Source organism: Rissa tridactyla, chromosome 3, assembly GCF_028500815.1.
Source record: "Rissa tridactyla isolate bRisTri1 chromosome 3, bRisTri1.patW.cur.20221130, whole genome shotgun sequence".
Taxonomy (NCBI): Eukaryota; Metazoa; Chordata; class Aves; order Charadriiformes; family Laridae; genus Rissa; species Rissa tridactyla.
Window position 1 is genome coordinate 69,397,007 of NC_071468.1, and position 19,859 is coordinate 69,416,865.

The 19,859-nt window shown below is 40.5% G+C and overlaps 1 protein-coding gene across 1 annotated transcript in view; it reads right to left on the minus strand.

The window, feature by feature from the left end:
- Positions 1–19,859, minus strand: part of NKAIN2 (sodium/potassium transporting ATPase interacting 2) — a 565,330-nt gene that overhangs the window by 20,982 nt on the left and 524,489 nt on the right. The window contains exon 5 of the mRNA XM_054197204.1: positions 3,245–3,305. Within this exon, the coding sequence (XP_054053179.1) occupies positions 3,245–3,305 (61 nt within the window). The remainder of the gene's footprint in view (positions 1–3,244; positions 3,306–19,859) is intronic.

Here is a 19,859-nt window from a genome sequence, read left to right on the forward strand (position 1 = left end):
TTCAGCTGAAGCAGCTTAAGAGCAACTTGACTGTGTTTCTACAGTTGAGGCTCTGTGCCAACAGATGATGAGGCACCTTCTCTGCTCCAGAGCAGTGTCGATATGTTCCTCTGCTTAAAACCTGGAACATACCAATGTCTGGCTTTTGGATGTTGCGTGACTTTTTCTCTAGTCTCATGCCTTGCTGCCCAGTCCTGCCAGGCTCAGTGTTTCTGCTTCTTTTGCTCCTCTTCTGGACTGCTGCTGCTCCCATAGCCTATGGCCCATTAGCAAAGACAGAAGAAACAGAACTGAGTGCATGGGTGTTCACCACATCCATCATGGGAAGAAAAAGGCTTTTCCGGTTGTCTCTGTCTCATCAGACAGGCGTTTTCTATTGACTCTGTCTCATCAGACAGGACTTGGGACTAAATGCCCCTTTGGTGTGACCCAATATGGTTATCCTTATGGTCCTTTGTGATTGGCAGTGAAGTATCCCATTTTTGCAGGCATGAGTTGTCCTGAAAACCAGAGATCTATATTTCTCCTGTCAATATAGATGTGAGTAAGAAGGTGGCAGTGTTCCTCTGTTGTTCTTCACAGACCACTTCAGAAGCTGGGAAAGCAGGGCAGTGGTGTGGGAGAGTTGATTTGTGGTGACTCTGGTTTTACCAGAGGATCTTTCACAGCTGACACATCTTTAGCACACAGAGGAAACACCAGCTGCCAAACTGCATGCCAGCACAAACCCAGCCTCACCCCTTGACAGGTATGGATGCTAGGTAGGGGTTGGCGGGCAGCAGAGTAAAGCTTTATTCTGCTGTGTTAGATGTCCAGTGAGTCTGGGGAAGGGAGTACACTGTGGGCAAAAGGGGTGTCTTCATCCCTCTGTGCCACAGAGATTGCTCCACAGTAGAATGCAGGGTTGAAGAATTGAAAAAGTGGAAAAGTCATCTTTTCCATCTATGGAAGAGAAACACAGCTAGTGGATCTGGAGTGACCTCAAGACCAAAGACTTGCATAGGCAGGAAGGTCTAGCAATGGCTCTGAGATATATTCCACTTTTTCTGAAAGCTTTTCTCCTTTGCACTCACTCGGTCTGCATGAGATGATTCCATCCATGAACGTACTGAGGAAGTTATGCTTAGGCATCTTCCTCTGGAGTATAAATACTAAATAACATAGCATCCATAAGGGATACATCACTTCTCAGAGGAGCACGACAGACGGATGTGTTGCCAAAATGGAGGGAAAAGGCAAAAAACCATATCTAAATGGAAATGAAAGAATCTAACATGAAACCTGAGCAGGGGGTATCTGTACATACTGCCGTCCCTGACTGTCACAGCAAGCACTTGACACACGTCAGAGTGGATGTCTGACCAGAGAGAGAAGTAGAAGCATTCTTACTCTCTGCTAGGCGCAGCCTCCTAGTAGAAATTAAAGCTGCTTTAATTTTATGATACCTTGAGGGACCAAATCTGATCTAAGCATTATTACAGTGTTGTGAAGACTCAGCCACAGAAGTACCCTTTTTCTCTTTTTTTCCAGCCACACTTCCAAACCCCACCAGAGGTGAGGCTGCGGCGCCTGAGCTTGTGCTGGCTTCGTTGCGCTGGGTGGGGATTTGCCCCAGTACCCCAGAGAGATGCTCACAGATGGATGTCTCCTTGGCTGGAAGAGGAAGCCTGGCAGAGGTGTACTAACAAAGTAATAAAAGCTTCAAAATAGGCAAGACGATGGCAAGAAAAGGTTCAAAGAAGCATGACAATCTGTGGCTTCTGAACAACAGGGAGCTCCCGCCACAGTGAGCAGAGAACAATACCATATTGGCCGCGGCGCTTTGCTGCCAGCAATGCCGCTTTACAGACCACAGGAGAAATCTTTCAGACATGCTCCAACTTCTGTACTGGTTTGGTGAGCCAAGTCACAAGGCCCTTCCTCGCTTCTTACTTATATCATGCCTTAAAGTATTACGGAAGGTTGAAAAAAAGATTTAAGCCCTGAGAAGAGAGGGCAGAATGATATTAAATGGGATTTCATTTGGGGGCCAAGGAATCATTCTTCTCCTGCTGGAGGGAGAATAGCAGGAATACTCTGCTATCTATTGGATAGAAAATGCACTTAATGTGAGAGTAGGAGAAAACACATATAACTGGGTCCTTCTTTAAAAAGACAAGACCTATTTGTGACATACCCCTGCTCTACACGCTGTCCCAAACTCTTTTTACTCTTATGACTTCCTCTCCTCCACAGAAACACAAAGACAACTGAAATGAGCATAGTTGGAAAGACCTCTGAAGTGTGGTTTGATTTTGGCACTAAATCTCCCCTTGATGGCTCACAGTGGCACTGTATTGCCAATAGATTATAGGGTTGCAGTTATTTTCTACGCAGGAGAACACACAAAGGAACCCCCACTAGCCCTAGCAGTGCTCTCAATCAAATAAAAACCCTTTAGCTTCCTGTTGCAGAGCTCTCTCTTGGTTTCATGTATATTTTATCAAAGTTACATGCAGTTCTGATACTTGTTTCTAAAGTGCTTTAGTATGAATCCCAAGATGTATTGAAATGTTACAGTGGCCCTTTTTAAAAAATCAAGCTTAGAGTAGAGAAAAAATGAAATGGCTTGACTCCATAGCATGTAATAAGAGCAAATTCTGCTCAACAGGCTTCTATTGATATAAATAAGGAGAAGAAACACAAACATACATCTATATGAAATCATTTCACTCCTTGTAATTGTACCCTGGGAGCAGCAGGAGCAAAGAGGAGCTCCACGGTTTCACCTCTCATAAATGAAGGTCCTGCAATGATCTAAAGCTATTTTTTTGCCAGAAGTGCTTTTACAAGCCAACACACAAGTCAACACAGAAGAGCTATACCCTCAGTGGTAACCAATTACTGCGAAGATAGTTAATAGCAATCTGAAATAAGGGGAAAAAAAAAAAAAGCTTGTATTTGCCAACTGGGTTTTTTGCCCTTTTTTTTTTTTTAATTTTATGTCTTAAGCTAAGCTGTGAGGGAAAAAAAATACAATGATCTTTTCAGAAGAAAGGAGCACGTATTTTTTTAGCTGTGTTTCACGACTCCTTTGTCTTTCAGGCATTTGCAAATTTTAGATCAAGAAGGATGGACAGAAAGCATGTTTGGGCTACAGTATAATAAGACTTTTAGGTTGAAGCCAGCAAGAGCCAGCATAGTGGAGGAGTGATTTAAAAAAAAAAAGAATTCATTTTGTACGTAATAAAGCTTTAGTACTTACAGCTGTCCTCTTCTTCAGTAATACATTTCACAACGTAACAGGCATAGATGAAGCCCGCCAGCTGAAACAGAATGTAATAGCATTAGATGTAAAGCAAATACAATAGAAAAACAAGAGTTGGTTTTAGAAATACAACAATAGAAACAGAAATAACAAAATTCACCAGACCATGTTTGATGAGGTAATGATAATTCTTCACAACAGTTTGTTAATTTTAACTGGAAATAGTCAGGGGAATTTTGCGTCTTTCTTGAAAAACACATCCTTCAATAAAAACTCCAAAAATTGATCAAAATTTTTCCAGTACCGAATTGGCTTCTTTTCAATTATTGAAAAACAGAAAACCAAATCGGTGGTTGGATGGTGGAGTTTTAGCCACTGAAAATGCAAATATTTCTGTCAAAATAAGATTTTTTTATCCAACAAAACCTGACATTCTAGCAGAACTCTCTTTTTAGCAGAACCTTGCCAGCTAAACCAAGGACAAATTCAGTGCACTTGTAAACTGGCTTTATGGTCGTATTTTATCACTTGAAATCAGGGCTGTGGATTAGTAGGACTTGTTTCTGTATCTGCAATAGCCTGCAAGCCTTCAAGACATGGATATCACTTTGGATAGGTCTGGATGTATTTACTTCAGCATCTCATGCTGCAGCTGAACACCCCTCTTATGAAGAAAGACTGAGGGACTCGCGTCTCTTCAGTCAGGAAAAAAGACGGCTGAGGGGGGATCTTATCAACACTTATAAATACTTAAAGGGTGGGTGTCAGGAGGATGGGGCCAGGCTCTTTTCAGTGGTGCCCAGCGACAGGCCAAGAGGTAACGGGCACAAACTTGAGCATAGGAAGTTCCATCTCAACGTGAGGAGGAAATTCTTTACCCTGAGGGTGGCAGAGCACTGGCACAGGCTGCCCAGAGAGGTGGTGGAGTCTCCGTCTCTGGAGACATTCAAAACCCACTTGGACGCGTTCCTGTGCAACCTAGACTAGACTAGATGATCTCCAAAGGTCCCTTCCAACCCCTACTATTCTGTGACTCTGTGTATCTTGTTCCCTTCATTCTTCTCCTTAGAGCATGCCCAGAAGTGAATTGTAAACAGAAGCAACAGGATTTAAAGATAATGAAAATCTGGAATGGTTCTCAAGTACCATGGCAGATTGCTTATCTGCCTTCACTAGCATCTGAAAAAATAAAAAAAAGGGAATAAACAGTCAATATCAGACATGCCATGGGCCAAGTAACATGTAAATTCTCTGCTAATCCCTTCACCAAGTTTTGTCATCACTGAGAAGTTACATCAGAAGCAACAGAACAAATACTGGAGCAGCAGCACGTGCCACGTGTTGCATGCTTTACACGGCTTCCCTTACATGGAAGTCTAGAGAATTTTCTCTACTGATTGCCAACAAACCGTTTTTCATCCTTCAGCTCATCACTGAAGTTTGCATGGTAGGATGTCAAAAGAATTCAGGTTGTTTGATGTCTTTGTAGTGAAAAGCAAGCCGTGCTGTTGAAATGTGTTATTCTGTACAGGTCACCTCACAGAGATCTTTTCATGAGCTATAAACCCAACTGTAGACTTTGGGAATTAGTTCTTTATACGGATAATAAAAATGCCTAAAGGCTTCAGCCAGGTCTGAGCTCCCTGTGTGCGTGGTGCAAAACGCATAATCTCCAGCTGAGGGAGATGATGATCTTAATTTCAGACAAGTTAATCACTGGGTCAGACAGTAAAAAGGGTAAAATCTCAAGGAAGACCATGTTTTATTATGAACACTGGTTAGTGCAAATGGATTATTTTTTTTTAATTAATCCAAGGCACACCTACAATCACTGAAATATCGTGAGTTCTCAGAGCCCTTAATATTACCCGTATACATAAAACGCAAGTAAATTCATTCTGTTTCCTAGCACCTTCATACCCGAGGCAGTGACCGTGCCTAATTTACTCCGGCTGTTACACAGATATTCCCTGTATTTCTCTCAGTTTTCTATGTAGAAAGCTCTCCATACGTGCAAATGCCAGCTTCTAACATCTATAAGGGTGAGAGATGGATACAGAAAGAAGAAAAAAGGCCAGCAGCCCCAAGACTTTTCTGAAGAGATCACGACTTGATTTGGAGATCACACTGCAGCCAGCATAGATGTTGTCTGCTAGCTGCTTAAGTCCCTGTTAGGAGCCCAGAAGCTGCATTACAACAGAACTAAATCATTAATTTTGTCATTTATTATAAATCTGCCTTATAGTGCTGCTGGGAAGATTTTACACCTGGGAAGGATGAAATATTCACCGCTGGACACAAAGAACACACTGTACCAAGAACAGTGGCATTCAGCTAATATCAGCATTTCATCTCTGTTTTATTGGATCACTCTTGCCTTTGGTTTCTTGGCTTCAAGACAAAGGGCTAATTTGCTCCACTCGCTTATGCCCCGTATAACCCCATTGACTTCAATGACATGGCATGAGGTTTAATTCAGCAACGAATTAGGCCCAGAAAGGTTGTTCATAAGTGATGCCATTCTTGGTTGCGAACCTTGGCTTAATAGTTTCTCTGTTCTCTTTTTACAGACCATCAGATCCAAGATAGCTGAATAGTTGCATCTCTAGTAGGAGACTGCAATGGTAAAGCTTTTCTTATAATACAGTTCAATACTTTCCTATCTGCTAAAACACCCCAAGTTCACGTGTTATTAACTAAACTTCTCTCACAAAGCACAGCAAACAAACTCTATCACAAAGTGTGCTTACAACTGATCTTTTAATTGTATTCAGTTGCATCCTTTAAATGTCTAGGGAACTTCTTTGATATATAAGTAAATCCTACAGCGTTTCATCAGATGAGCTTGCTGATTAAAAGAGTGCCTTAAAGCTAGAAATTGTTCTCTTCTAAAAACAAATGGAAGTTTGTTTCCCATGAGATAATCAGAGTTCATAAAATAAACCTCCCCTTCTCCCACATTTATCCAACCCTTTGCTTGCTACACATAATAATTTTGTTTTAATTTGAACATCACATTAGTTTTTTGGTTTTTCTCTTCTTTAATGAAGCAATTTATCAGTTCTGATCCAGTGATAGCTATTCAAGATTTATCTTCTAATTGCATCAGCAGCAGAGGGCACGCAGCAGCTGAGGTTGGGAACCGAAAGCGGCAGTTTTCACTTTGAGGACGCTCAATGGCCTGAGCCCATGGTGAATACAGAGAGCTCTGGGATGGAGATCAGGAACATTCTTCCTCCCCAGTGGACTCAGACTTCCTGTAGGAAGGGTGTAGCTCATCTACGCACACGGCAGAGGACCAGTCTTGGGGACCAGTCTGCTAATTAATGTTAGTTAATGAATGCCCACACGGATGAAGGGCTCTCACAAAATTTGCCACCTTTGTAATAGTGCAAGAGGCATTTCTTTGACCTTGTTTCTCTAAGAAAGAACACACTGCAATGTAGCTACGTACAGCACAAAATAAATACAATAAATTCCAAACAAAACACTCCATTGAACACACTCCTCTACCTGAAGAAGACGATGGGAGAAAAAAAAAGAAAAACAAACCCAAATGGTAGAGGTTAGTCATATCACTTGATATATGCCTGGGAAGCGCTCAAACACAGCAGTTCATGAGAATTACACAGGGCAGAGTCTTCCTGATTCAGTATCTCAGGAAGATTTTTGTCTCACGTGAGAAGGAAAGGAATGAGACCTCAGAGATAATGAAGAAAAGGAGCCAGACTGTCTCAGAAAACCAGTTTAAAACTAGGAAACCTGGCTTGAAAACTCTTGTTGTTTTGCATCTCTCCTTTTTTTTTTTTTTTCCTAAATTAATTGAGATTTCTTTTATAAACCATGCAGTGATAAAAATAAATAGGTGCAATGAACAGAAGATCAGTTCTGGATCCCAGACCCATCCAGATTAGGTGTCTACATCTGTCCCATTCACATTTTAATGCTGTAGTATGGGCCTCCAGAGGAGAAGGAACCATTAACAACACTCCTGCTCATTTATACATATAGTGATTAGTGAATGCATTTTTTTATGAACCTCATTTTCTGCAGCTTGAAAAAATCTGCTGTTTACAACTTTCCCTGATGTGTCCATATGACAGTATAAATGAACACTGCTCTTTCTAAAAGTGATACATTGCTTATCTCTGCACCAGCTCCCTGGGTATTACTTTGATGGCATCTGATGACTGTTTTTATACACAATGATCCAAACACTTTTTAAATTTTTTTAGGTTTTTTTTTTCCCAATAAACACCTTGATAAAACCATCACTCCTTCTGTCCAGGAAAAAATGAAGACAAGCAAAAGCCTAAAATAAATCAGCAATATAACAGCACTACTGAAAGTTGGGCGATGAGATTAATTACAGAATTAAGTTAATGCATCTGATTGCCTTATTATAGCCACATAAGGCAAACAAAAAAGTAGACAGAATAGTCCCTACCCAAGTCAGCGGTGTCCTGTTACACTGCTAGAGACTCTTAGCAGACCCTGAGTTTTCTGTGAGTGTACTTCCAGACTTGCTCAAAATGTCGAGTGCTGTGATCAAACTTAATCAGAATCAGTATTGATCAAAATCCTGTCTTGCTATTTTTTCTCACTTCTTTCACGGAGATGAATTTTTTCATACACTGCAAATAGCACCAGATTTGGGAAAAAGGCTATTATATGAAAACCCATCATTCCTGGTCAAGGCCCCCACCTTTCCCTCTTTTAAAGAAATATCTATATACATAATTATCAAGAGTTATCTTTATTAAGCCGGACACCTGAAATAAAAGAATGACAACAAGGAAGAAACAAAAATTAAAAGTGATTAGGATCTGAGTGGGAGAAGGTGATGAGGAGAAGGCTCAAGATGAAGATACATGAGTTAAGGGTTATGGAAATGCTACATGGTTTTGGCTTCACTAAATGGGCATGCTTTATTCTATATCTGGAATTTGTCAGGAGAAAAGGACTTTAGAGTTAAAAACCATAAACCCACTGTGTTTTCCTATGGAAAGATATTACCGTACCTTCTGAAACAGCTGAGGCTTATGTATTTACTTTTTATTACTAAGTTTTTGCAGGATTCTACAAATATTGTGGTTTTAAGACCTTAGCAAAAAATGGGCTAGTTCAAGCAATAATAATGAAGAATTATACGGAGGTTAATTTTGGCCCTGGGAACTTTATATTGCAAAGCTGTGATGTTACATGTCTACCCATGTGCAATTTAATCATATTTCTTAAGCTTACAGGAGGCTGCACATATAAAGCCTTTGCAATGTCTGCATTTAAGGAACAGTGTTTCTTTAAAATGGATTTTTGGAAGCTGGAGATATATGTATATAGATTATGAGCAACTGAAGAACTGGAGAATTACTATCTAGAAAGCGTCTCGTGTATTGATTCTCAGAAAAATCATACTCATTATTTAGCAGAAAAGGTGAGACAGAGACCTTTCTCTCACTATCTGTAGAATTAAGTCGGTGTCATGGGGCTTCTAAAGCTGCTCCCTGCAAAAACCCTTTCAAGTATTTCACTGCCTGCAGCACTGCCACATGGGTGAATGAATATCATTGCTAGAGTTTAATATAAAACTCAAGCTATGTTCCATGGGAACTACCCTGTTGAGGCAGGCTTTTATTTGTGCGTACATTTAATATTATGAGAACTCTGTCATTCCTCCAAGTTTAGCTATCTTTCATCGTAAAAGGAGCATTGGAAAACTATTGATATCAGGCCAGATTCCTGATGGGGAATGTAGACCGTGTGGTCTTGATCATTCTTCAACAGAATTAACTATCTATGCACTGTCTAGAAAGAACAATTCATTAGTATGGCCAAGTAGCTTTATTCAGTGCAATAAAATAATTATTAAAGAAAGACAATGTTAAATTGCCCTGCCCACAATAATATCTAGCGGGCAATCATAAAATTTAAAACCAAATCAAACCAAACCAAAACCATAATTTCTTAGTCTATGTAGTTGTCAAATTCTTTTTCTTTCCTTTCTCAAGCTGAAAGCTGCCCCAGAGGTTATGTGGTTTTTTTTTTTCATCAGGCACAGTAAAAACTTGAATCATAAATACAGATAAATCTAGACACATTGGAAAATAGAAGTGTGATAAAAATTGCATTTATTTCAACTAGTGCATCATAATCTTTTTTTATATCAGCTGTCTAGAAGGTGCTTAGCATAAAGTCTTTCTTTATTTCTCAGTGGACTATCCAATTTTCTGTAGATTTCCTTTTTGTATAAGTATTTGAAGATCACCATGAAGACCTGCTAGAATGCTTTTGTTTGAAATGCTGCTGGGCACTTGAGAGCATTTCTGTCTTGTTCAGGGCAGCCGTTCCCTTAGCGTCTTCCCTGGCAAGCTTTTTCACCTGATGAATTGAAGAGACCACAGGGGCACTGAAAATCACAGCACTGTGGCTTGTCAGATAAGAGCTGTGCAAACCTTTAACAACGGTAGAAAGCAAGAGATACTTACCTGTTTTGAAGCTGTATTACAGACACTCGGCTTGACCCAAATTTCCTGAAAGTTTAGTGAGACTTTTCTGCAAATCTGACCTAAAACTTTCTACGAAGCTTCCCTCTTCCTAGGTATTTCAGCGTGATTTATGCTTTTGATAACCACATGATATTTGGCGCTTTTCCATGATTTCATCTCACAGCTGAAGAGTAGGATGTCCTTTTTCCTGCTTCAGAGATCAAAGACAACCCAAAATACAGGGGCTACCAGCTTGCACGAGGTGGAACTAGAGATTGCTTGTTGCCGACCTCTGTGTTAACTGAACTGCAGAGCGTCTTGTAGAGTCAGTCTCGGTGCTGAGCTTTACAATCCTGGGGTGAAATGCTCCAGCGGGAACTCTGCTGGATCCCCTCAGGAAGCTGAAGCAGGCAGGTCTCAAGGGGCAGAGGGGAGGGCACAGCAGGCTGACCTGGGCTGGTCCCCAGCTCGCAGCTTAGAGCAATGATAGGGCTGGGAAGCCAGGGGGAAATTCACCATCAGCTGCATTCAGTAGGTACTGGGCACAGCTCAAGTGCGCATTGCTCAGTGCAGGCTGAAGGCATTCGTGCTGCAAAAAGAACCCTCTTAAAAACCAGAGAACTTTTAGTTTTCCCTTTTCTGCTTTTGTAGAATTGTCTCCGCTTTACATTTTCTCACTTGATTTGGGTTAAAGGATGTATTTGGTTACATATTTTTGTTAATTCCATACAAACTGAGTCTTTGGGAAGCCCTGAAAATGGAAAAGTCTGTGGCTCTGTTTACTCTCATGGCATAGCTCTGAAAACCAACTTGCCACTGTTAGAACAGAGCTCTGATTGCACAGGGGTCAACAGTGTGCAGTGACTGCTGTTCACATCAAAGGGATTTAGCCATTAGAGCTGTGTAGATTGGGAAAAATCATCCCATTTATTTTCAAAACAAGGGCAGCTGGCTCTATCCATTCAGCAACAGCAAAACAACAAAACACAGAATGAAGCTGAAATAAGAAAACTAAAGTAAAAGGCTTTAAAATACGCATCACCCTGCTCATTCTGTTAATAACAGGAATGGATTATTAAAGCAGAAGTGTATGTGTGTCTGTATGTGGGCTTTGCTGTGAAGGTTTTATAGCAAGAAAACTTTTATGGAAAAAAACTTTGGACCTTTTTCCCCTCTTGTCTTCTGGGAATGCTTTGGAATAGTTTAATCATCTGGCTTTGGTATCTGACTGCCTTTGGCAGCAGTAGCTTTTCTTATCACTATGTCTAACTGTGTGTCACCTTTTCCAGACAGCCATAGGATTAGGATAAGAAAAATTGGTTCTTTATGCTGCAGATCTAACAAAGCCACAGACTGCTCACAGCCCACCAAATGAATGCCTGGCATTTTAAATTGAACTACATTAGAAGAAACAGTTGATTATCAATGCTACTCACTCTTTTGAGGGGCAGTAGGAAAAAAAAATATGCATATTTGAAGTTCGTGCAGATTGTACAGGGGGAAATATTTTGATGGTACAACAGAACTCTGAATTCCCGATAAATAAACACATATGAGTGCTTCCATTCAGTGAAAAGCCATCCCTCTATGTTGAGGCACCCATATGGCAAGTGAACCTTGATGACGTGAGTGTGAACACCAGGCCCTTGGATCTGGGAAAGAGAAGCATTCAGAGGAGAGTGAACAGAGGATGAGAAAGAGAGTAATATGTTGTTGTGTCTGCCAGACTCTCAGGATTGTGGCCAACCATGAAAACTGTGCAGAATAAAAGTTCAGAAAGAAAGCACAGGTAATTTGCCCTTCTCCATCATTACATGTTAGATTAAGTTAGAGCAATGCTGTCATATAAATGGCAAGAGCCAGAACATTTCAACAGAGGTGAGAGAGGCTTTCCAGTAACAACTGACTTTTTCCCTGTGATGCTATTTATTTTCCCTGTGATGAATTGCTGTTTATTTGAAGGCTCTGATGGCGGTTGAAGGGTCAGGAAGCTTCATGGTACATGACAGCTTTGGCACTACGCTGGCTTCATGGTGGTGGTCATGGTGTAACGGCCTAATAATGCGCTGATCAAAGTGCTGCTACGACGACTGGTGATGGCGGTGTTGACCAGGCAGATTGATGTACGGTACGCAAAGTGCACAGCTCTGCTGAAGCAGCTCTTCAGCAACCTGAACAGTCGAGTTCATTACTTTAACTTACAAAAAAAAAACCAAATAAGGCACTCATGGGAAAAGTTCTAGATGCTGTAATCTAGAAGAATAGGGCTTGAAATGATAAACCTGAATATTGATTGATTATTAAAACACAGTAATAGTCATTCAGAAGCCCAGTGGCAGTTATGGACTAACAGCAGAGCAATAGACAGATCTCTTTGACAGTGACATGAGCAACGGAGCTGCCAGGAAGGTGACCAAGTCAAGGGGAGGCTTTGCCTGTGCTTTCTGGCTGTCTGTGCCCGTGCACAAGATGGGAAGGTGGGATATCCGACAAGATAGCCCCTCTCTCTGGCAATGCATGTAAGGAATATGAGGAAGAATGAACTTATCTTAATCAAATAGCTTCCTCAAGCCTCATGCTCAGGAGTAAGGAAAGAGAGATATCTCAGTGAAAATACAAAGCAGTCTGCATGGGGTGCTCCACATCATTACATCTCCCTAGGATCCATACATCTAGCAAATGCATTGCTTAGCACAAACATTTTGCTCTGGATGCACAATATAACAGCATCAAGTGTCAGGGGGGTTTCAAGGTCAATAAAACCTCTTCCTGTGGCATCTAATGTTAAAGTAACTGAACTCAGCTCATGTTTCAATGCTATTTTTCCTCTCAGCATTAGCCTACTGCAGGCTTTTTCCACCTTTGTAATCTATAATAAAAGATATGTTTCAGTGCTACCTTTTCCATTCAGCAAAAATCAGCTAAGCAGGTTTTGAAAAAGCAAATGCCAAAGCACTTTGTGAAACCTTTCCTGCAAAAGGAGAACAACTGGAGATTTTAAAGGAATATCACACCATGCAGCCTTGACTGGTACGAAGAGATTACCCTCTAGAGCCTCCGAGAGGAAGGACAGTATGGATTCCATGGCCAAAGGTACTTTTCTCCTTACGGCCCTTCTGCTGAAGGGCAGGGGACCACTCCCTTGTTATTCAGCATGAAAAATAGGGATCTCCTTGGCCTGAATGGAAATAGCTTGATGGCAGAGGTCCCAGTCACCACCTGCAGTGGCAGATGATGTATGAATAAAGTCTGCATATGTGTGACCAAAACCACTTGATCCTTTTAGCTGAAGATTCCAGTAACATCATATCACATGAGGCATTTGGGGGGAATGACGAATTACAAAGAGAGAACATTCTCGGAAAGGCCGTGTCCTCAGAGTCTATGCCTTGATGCAGGGAGTTAAGTGGATGAGTTATATCTGACAGTTTATGAACCTTGTTAATATAATGCAGTACCTGGGAGTGTGCCAGCCACGGTGATCAAGGAAGTCTAAATTAGACCTCTGCCATTGGCAGACATCAGATGCCCATTTAAAACTAAATGTTTCATCTGAACCGGGCACATCTCTCGTTATCCTCTAAAGCATTGATTGTCAGCTTGAAGCTCTGATGCTCTGTGTGTCTCCCAGTAGCCAGCACACATCTCTTCCCTAGGTCTCAGTAAAAGGCTATTTAACAAGCTGATGCAGAAGCTGCTCTGGTAGGAAGAGCACAAGTGACAGCAGTACTTTGACATGATAGTCTTCATGAAAAATGTGAGGTATGTGGGTTTTTTAACCCACATGTGGTAAAGGCTGGAGCTCTGTCACCTGTTCCAGGCACAGGTCACTCAGGGCAACCCATCCAGTGGCAGATTGGGATGCCTTGGCCCCTGCAGGAGAGGTAGGGGGAAGCTTCTGCACCAGCAGAGAAGGACAATCTCCATCCAGCCTCCATACTGGCAATGGACTGCATGAAGGGAGAGAAAAGGCCATAGCCCTTTTCCTTCTGTTTTGGCAGCAGCACACACAATGGCCACCATGCTGGTACAGCAGCTGTGTTCCTTCTTTGTCCCTGAAAATGCTCTGCCTTTCTTCTTACCTCCAGAAGCTCCCACTTCTGTGATGCAGAGCCACAGTGCTCCCTAACACGAGCTCCAAACAGCACAATCATGTTTTTTTGTTGTTTTTTTTTTTTCCTTACAAAATCTTTAAAATGGAGATAATAGTGCCTGTTTCACCAGGGCACCGTAAGGTTCCAGTCATCATTATGACTTTTGGTTTGAGATTTTGGATGGAGAGCATGAAAAGTGCTATAGCTATGTATTCTGTTCTACATTGTTTTTAATCCATTATATTGAAGTATTATGCGAAGAACACTGAAGAACAACAATGTGCTAATGCTTTATTTTTAATATTGTTTATATTATTTTTTTTATTCCAACTGTTTATAGTGTCTTATTTATTGTAATTCTCAGACGCAGCTCTGACAGAGAATCTTTGGTAGATAGAGATTTGGTGTTATTGACTTGAACAGATGCACCAAGTCTTTGAAAAATGAAAGACAATGTTATATCCTACTGAGGGTGACAGAAGAAATGATTCTTAGATGTTCGGTTCTCCTACATCACCATTTAGTGCCAAAATTGAGAAGTATGACCTTATTTCATCTGGTTCTATTGCCTTGGCAGAATACAGGACAGGGAGGATAATTTAATTGGCGAGACATAAGAGAATGCAATATGACGCTGTGCAATGAGGTCCAACTCGCACAGCCATTTTTGAAGGCAGCTGAGTTGTGCAGCTGCATAGCAACAAGAAACATAATGTAAAGCCAAAATACATCATATTTAATGCAAATGTTTCCCCTGGTTTCTTATATATCCACAGTAAGTGGACAAATTTCTATTGATATCTTTAAAAGTTTATGAAAGAGGTATAAGAGTTTTAGGGAAAGTGTGCATAGTGTTGAGTTAGACCTTTCAGAAGAAGGAACAAAAAATTCTGTTGTTACAGGTCAGTTCTAATCATGTTTATAATTCAAGATCTTTCATCTGGAACGTTTTCTATGATTTAGCCTATTTTCAAATATCCAGATACATAATGCTAGTCAGCAGCAAACAAAGTTATATCTACTAGGAAGCATCAGGAGAATGTTCCAAAAGAAGATGAAAAACATTAACTGCAGTATAAAGCACTGGAGAACTGCTTGGAGAAAAATGATACAGTACCTGAAGCCATGAAGTGTGTTGTCAAAGGGGAAGGAATAATTGCCAGCGCACATGGAAAAAGAGACCAGGTGCTTGGGTGCACACAGGCATGTCGATTTGCCCTTCATTTTTTCACTGGTGCCCTAAAACTAGAGTAAACTATCTAACGTGAATAAGAGAATACTGGGAATCAGGAGATATATCCATACTGTCTAACAGCTGTCGTTTACATCTCCTTTAATCATGGACACCTTAAATCATCTACTGACACACTACCATTTGGCCTCACCTCTAGGTATGTAAGCTGGTAGAGCATGAAGACCTTCAATTTCATCAAAACTCATGGGTTAGGAAATTAAGTTAGTTATTTGGAATGATTACGTGATTTTCAGGTCAATAGCTAGGGAATTACAACATTCTTGAGCTAGGATATTTATTTCTGAAGTTATCCTGCTTTATAGAATAGACAAAACTAGGTGTTTTCACCAACTGTTTACTCTCAGCATCCTCATCTTTCCTTGTGCCATCGTGCATGTTGCATCTGGAACACCATAGATCATGGCTTTTTGCATAATTTGTGAAGTTAATGAATAAATAGTAAAAAAACTCAACACAAGCATTACCTTAATCATCTGAAATATAACATGTTCAACAAATATCATTCTTAAATACCTTGGCATTGCCAGGTAAATATGGAAGTTGCTCTCTGTTAGGAGGAGTGAAGACAGAATCTGAGAAATAGTTGATGATGCTGCATGGAAAACTTTGCTTTGAGCTAGCGAACAGCCCTTACCAGCTACTTTGGACTTCTGCCTTCCACAGTGGCAAGGTGCCAGTGATGATAATTGAAGCAAAAATATGTATGTCCTGCTGTTACGAACCATTGTGAAAAGTGATTATTTCTATAGGCCATGTATTTGCAGGAAACTAGCAATTCATTTTACCAAATTCTGCTCTGTGATTTGGACAGGCAGTTAGCAAGTTCTTCCACACTTATGCTTACATAAGGGAAAAAAATCGGGCAGAGTGGACAAATGTTTTGTATAAAGTAAACCTGACATGGAAGCCCCATTTTTAAATTGACCAAGGTGGAGAAGTGTGTGAATGAGTTTTGAAAGTGGGATTTGAAAGCTTTTGATGAAATTTTATCTTTTATAAACATCATACCAATTTAGGCATCTATTTTATTCTATTTGATAGGAGCAAATGCAAAGGGATAGCTCTATTTCATCCACACAAACTCAAGAAAATTTCAATTAAATCATAAAATTTCTTGATAATCCTAGCTGATCAGGTGAATAGATCCTGGAACACTTCACTGTGGAGGAAAACAACTGTTTTTTAATAACTCCATCCCTATTACGCTTTATTACTTTGTTAAATGCTGGACACGTCACTGAAGATATGCATTAACATATTGCTTGATCTAAGATTTAAGATAAACCACCTTATCTTTGTGAAGGTTTTTCTTGTTACAGATGAGCTACACTTGCATAAACTCATAGATTTGTTTGGTTTTTCACTCTGTTTAGCACAGTAAAACACTAATGCTATCTTTTGAATGCTCGAGAATATACACAATTCTTGGAAAATGTATAACAGTATTAGCACGCAATAAATCATCAATCTGCAACGACATAAGTCTGCAGCATAAACATGGAAAGGTACAATGTATAACCTATTAGGTATGCAAGCCCAGTGGAAGGCCAGGCCAGAGACATCACAGAATAAATTTAGAGTTATAGAAGATGGGGGAAAAACACAGAGAGTCTGAAAACCCCCAATATTTTATGCCAAGACAAATGAAACAGCATCCAAACATTCAGTGAACAGGGACTGGAGCGGTAGCAGGCCTTATTAGAGATAAAAGGTACAATTTGTAAGGTTTGACATATGAATGTGCTACCCAAATAAAACAGATCTTTTGCTTAGATGTCTACAAACCAGAGCTGACACAAGTCCAATAAGCAGGTCTCCGTTTCCCAAAGAACTGAAGCAGATCAGATACGTTAAAAATACTGAAGAAATAGGTTAAAATTAAAGCTGAAAATGCCAACAGACTTCACACTCAAAATTTGTTAGGGCAGAAACATCCCATTTTCAAAAGATGCCCCAGATTGTGTCTAAATGACCAGTTTGGCTAAGCTGCTGTAATCTTGTGGTCTTCGTCCCTTCACTTGAATGACGGGGGACCTGGTTGGCAAAGCTACTGCTTAGAACTTGTGCCCAGATTTTTTTTCAGTGGAAACCAGGGCATCAGAAAGAAGACGACGAGTGTGTGCTCAGCTCTGAGATCAGTTTGGGCATGTGACAGTGATCTTTTCTCTTGCAGCCTTCACGGTCCTTTGTTCACATTTTCAGAGGCCTGCTGTTCCTCTGCAATGAAAGCAACAAATTTGCAGAGGCAGGTGGCTGTTTATGTGCCCAGAAAGCCTGGGTGCTTGCAAGTTCCTCATGAAAAGCCTGCAAAATTGCCACCAAAGGCATAATACCACAACAAGGTGCTAGACTTCATGCTTAATAGGTGCCTGATTAGCAGGTGCTTGCCTCTGAATTTCATTCTGATCTTCAGCATGCAACAATCCAGTCATGAAGGAAGGCTTTATACAACTGGGCAGCAAACAGATGGGAAGTCCTACTGGTATTCAGAGTGATGTTAATTGCATGATTCATGAAGCTATCTATTTTATCTGGAGGATGGCATCCAGCACAAAAGCCTGCTTTGGGATCGTTTTGTTCCTCATTTTGATTATTTGGTCAAGCTATCTCATTCAACTTCAACACACAATATGGATCATGATTTCCCCATCCATCTGATCTGACTCTCACAGAGTCATCCTAACACTCCGCTGTGTTCTTTTGGAGACATCCTTCCAAACTGCTTTTAGCCTTCTTTTTAGGTCATTACATTTATGTACCAAATATGAAGGTCCTGATGATGGCATATTTTATGTTATCGTGGGGACGTTCTATATTCTAATATAGTATCTTTTGTCTTCGCACAACAACTACTCTGTTTCCTGCTATCAAGCAGCAAAAATCTTGGTAATATATTTTCTATTAACCATCTATCTGTTGAATTCCTGTGCTATTTCCAACAATTTCATTTTCCCCCCAGTCAACCACTATATCACACCTGGAAATATGTGATCTAGTCACACATGTACCGTAATGTTGAAGTAGCAGCAGCGTTTACAGCTAACCTTAACATAATGTGTTGTTTGAATGTAATGACTGTGGTACATATACTAACTTTGAAATACTTTCCAGTTACACCATCTTTGTCATGAATTCTACACTTTTCCAAAAACAGCAAGGTAATATCAAAGCAGCTCTGTGCTTAGTGAGGGATTAATGGAATACCAATGCAATGAAGTTTCTTTTAACAGCCAAATATTCTTGCTTGTTTATTCATTCTTTGTGACGCAGGGGAATGGCCATGATAGATATGTCAGACCACAGTTTTTGCCCTCAGGTTTCACTTGCTCAGCATTGTTCTAGCAGCTTCTGAAATTTTCACCTTCCGAATCATGAACATAATTGATGACAATTATAACTATCTTCCTTTTTCCCCATAATGCTAAAATAAATGCTGTCTAGCTTTCCTTTGTAGTGCCTGAGAGACAGACACCTATAGAGCTAAAAAATCTTCCCACCTATTTCAGGCGTCTAAATTATCTAAATTAGGTTGGATGAACCTCTCTAGAAGTGTCTGGTTTTTTCCCATGGCTGGGAAAGAAGCCCCATTACTATCTAGCTTAGGCTAGATATTAACTTTTAGATGACCGAAGCCTGATGATTTGAGGTTAATGCTACTCTAGCAGAACAAAGTAGGAGATTTAGAGTTTATATATATTTACAACAGTGTTAAAAATTAACTGAATTTAGACTATGGAAAGGCTAGAAGACTGACACTCCTTCAGAGGAATCTGGACTTCTTGTTATTTCAAGTACAAGAAAATAAAGTGTTTGAACACAGAGAGGGAAGAAAGCCTGCCTCACAGATGGGGTGCCATTGGAGTAGTGATGCAGACCTGTGGTTCATAGTGCATAATTAGCTCAATGTGGATTCCCAGTTCAACACTGAGGTTAAACAGATAGTGTGCTTTGTGGTTATTTAAATGGGAACACTGAGGATAAATGACAATGTTACATTTTGTATTTGACAGTGGTGCCACTCATACTAGTTTTCAAAATATTTTTCTATGTATGTCCACACACCAAAAACAATTTGGAAAAAATGGAGAAGGTTCAGGGAATAATCGTGAGAACAATTAGAAAACTAGAAATATAGAGTAGCTTGCAAAGTAGGGAGGAGATTAAGCAGGTTACCTAAGTGAAGATTAAATTTTATCACAAATCATAAAAACGGGAAGCAAAATGTTGCTAATGACAGGATGCTGCAGGTATGTTTTTATCTGGGGAACTACAGGCCTGTCAGTCTGACCTCCACGGTGGGGAAGGTTATGGAGCAGATCATCGTGAGTGCCATCATGTGGCATGTACAGGACAACCAGGTGATCAGGCCCAGTCAGCATGGATTTATGAAAGGCAGGTCCGGCTTGACTAACCTGATCTCCTTCTATGACAAGGTGACCCCCTTAGCGGACAAGGGAAAGGCTGTGGATGTTGTCTACCTAGACTTCAGTAAAGCCTTTGACACCGTTTCCTACAGCACTCTCCTGGAGAAACTGGCTGCTCATGGCTTGGACTGGTGTACTCTTTGCTGGGTATAAAACTGTCTGTCTGGCTGGGCCCAAAGAGTTGTGGTGAATGGAGTTAAATCCAGTTGGTGGCCAGTCATGAGTGGTGTTACCCAGGGATTAATATTGGTGCCAGTTGTCTTTAATATCTTTACCAACAAACTGGACGAGAGGATCAACTGCATCCTCAGTAACTATGCAGACGACACCAAGTTGTGTGGGAGTATCAATCTG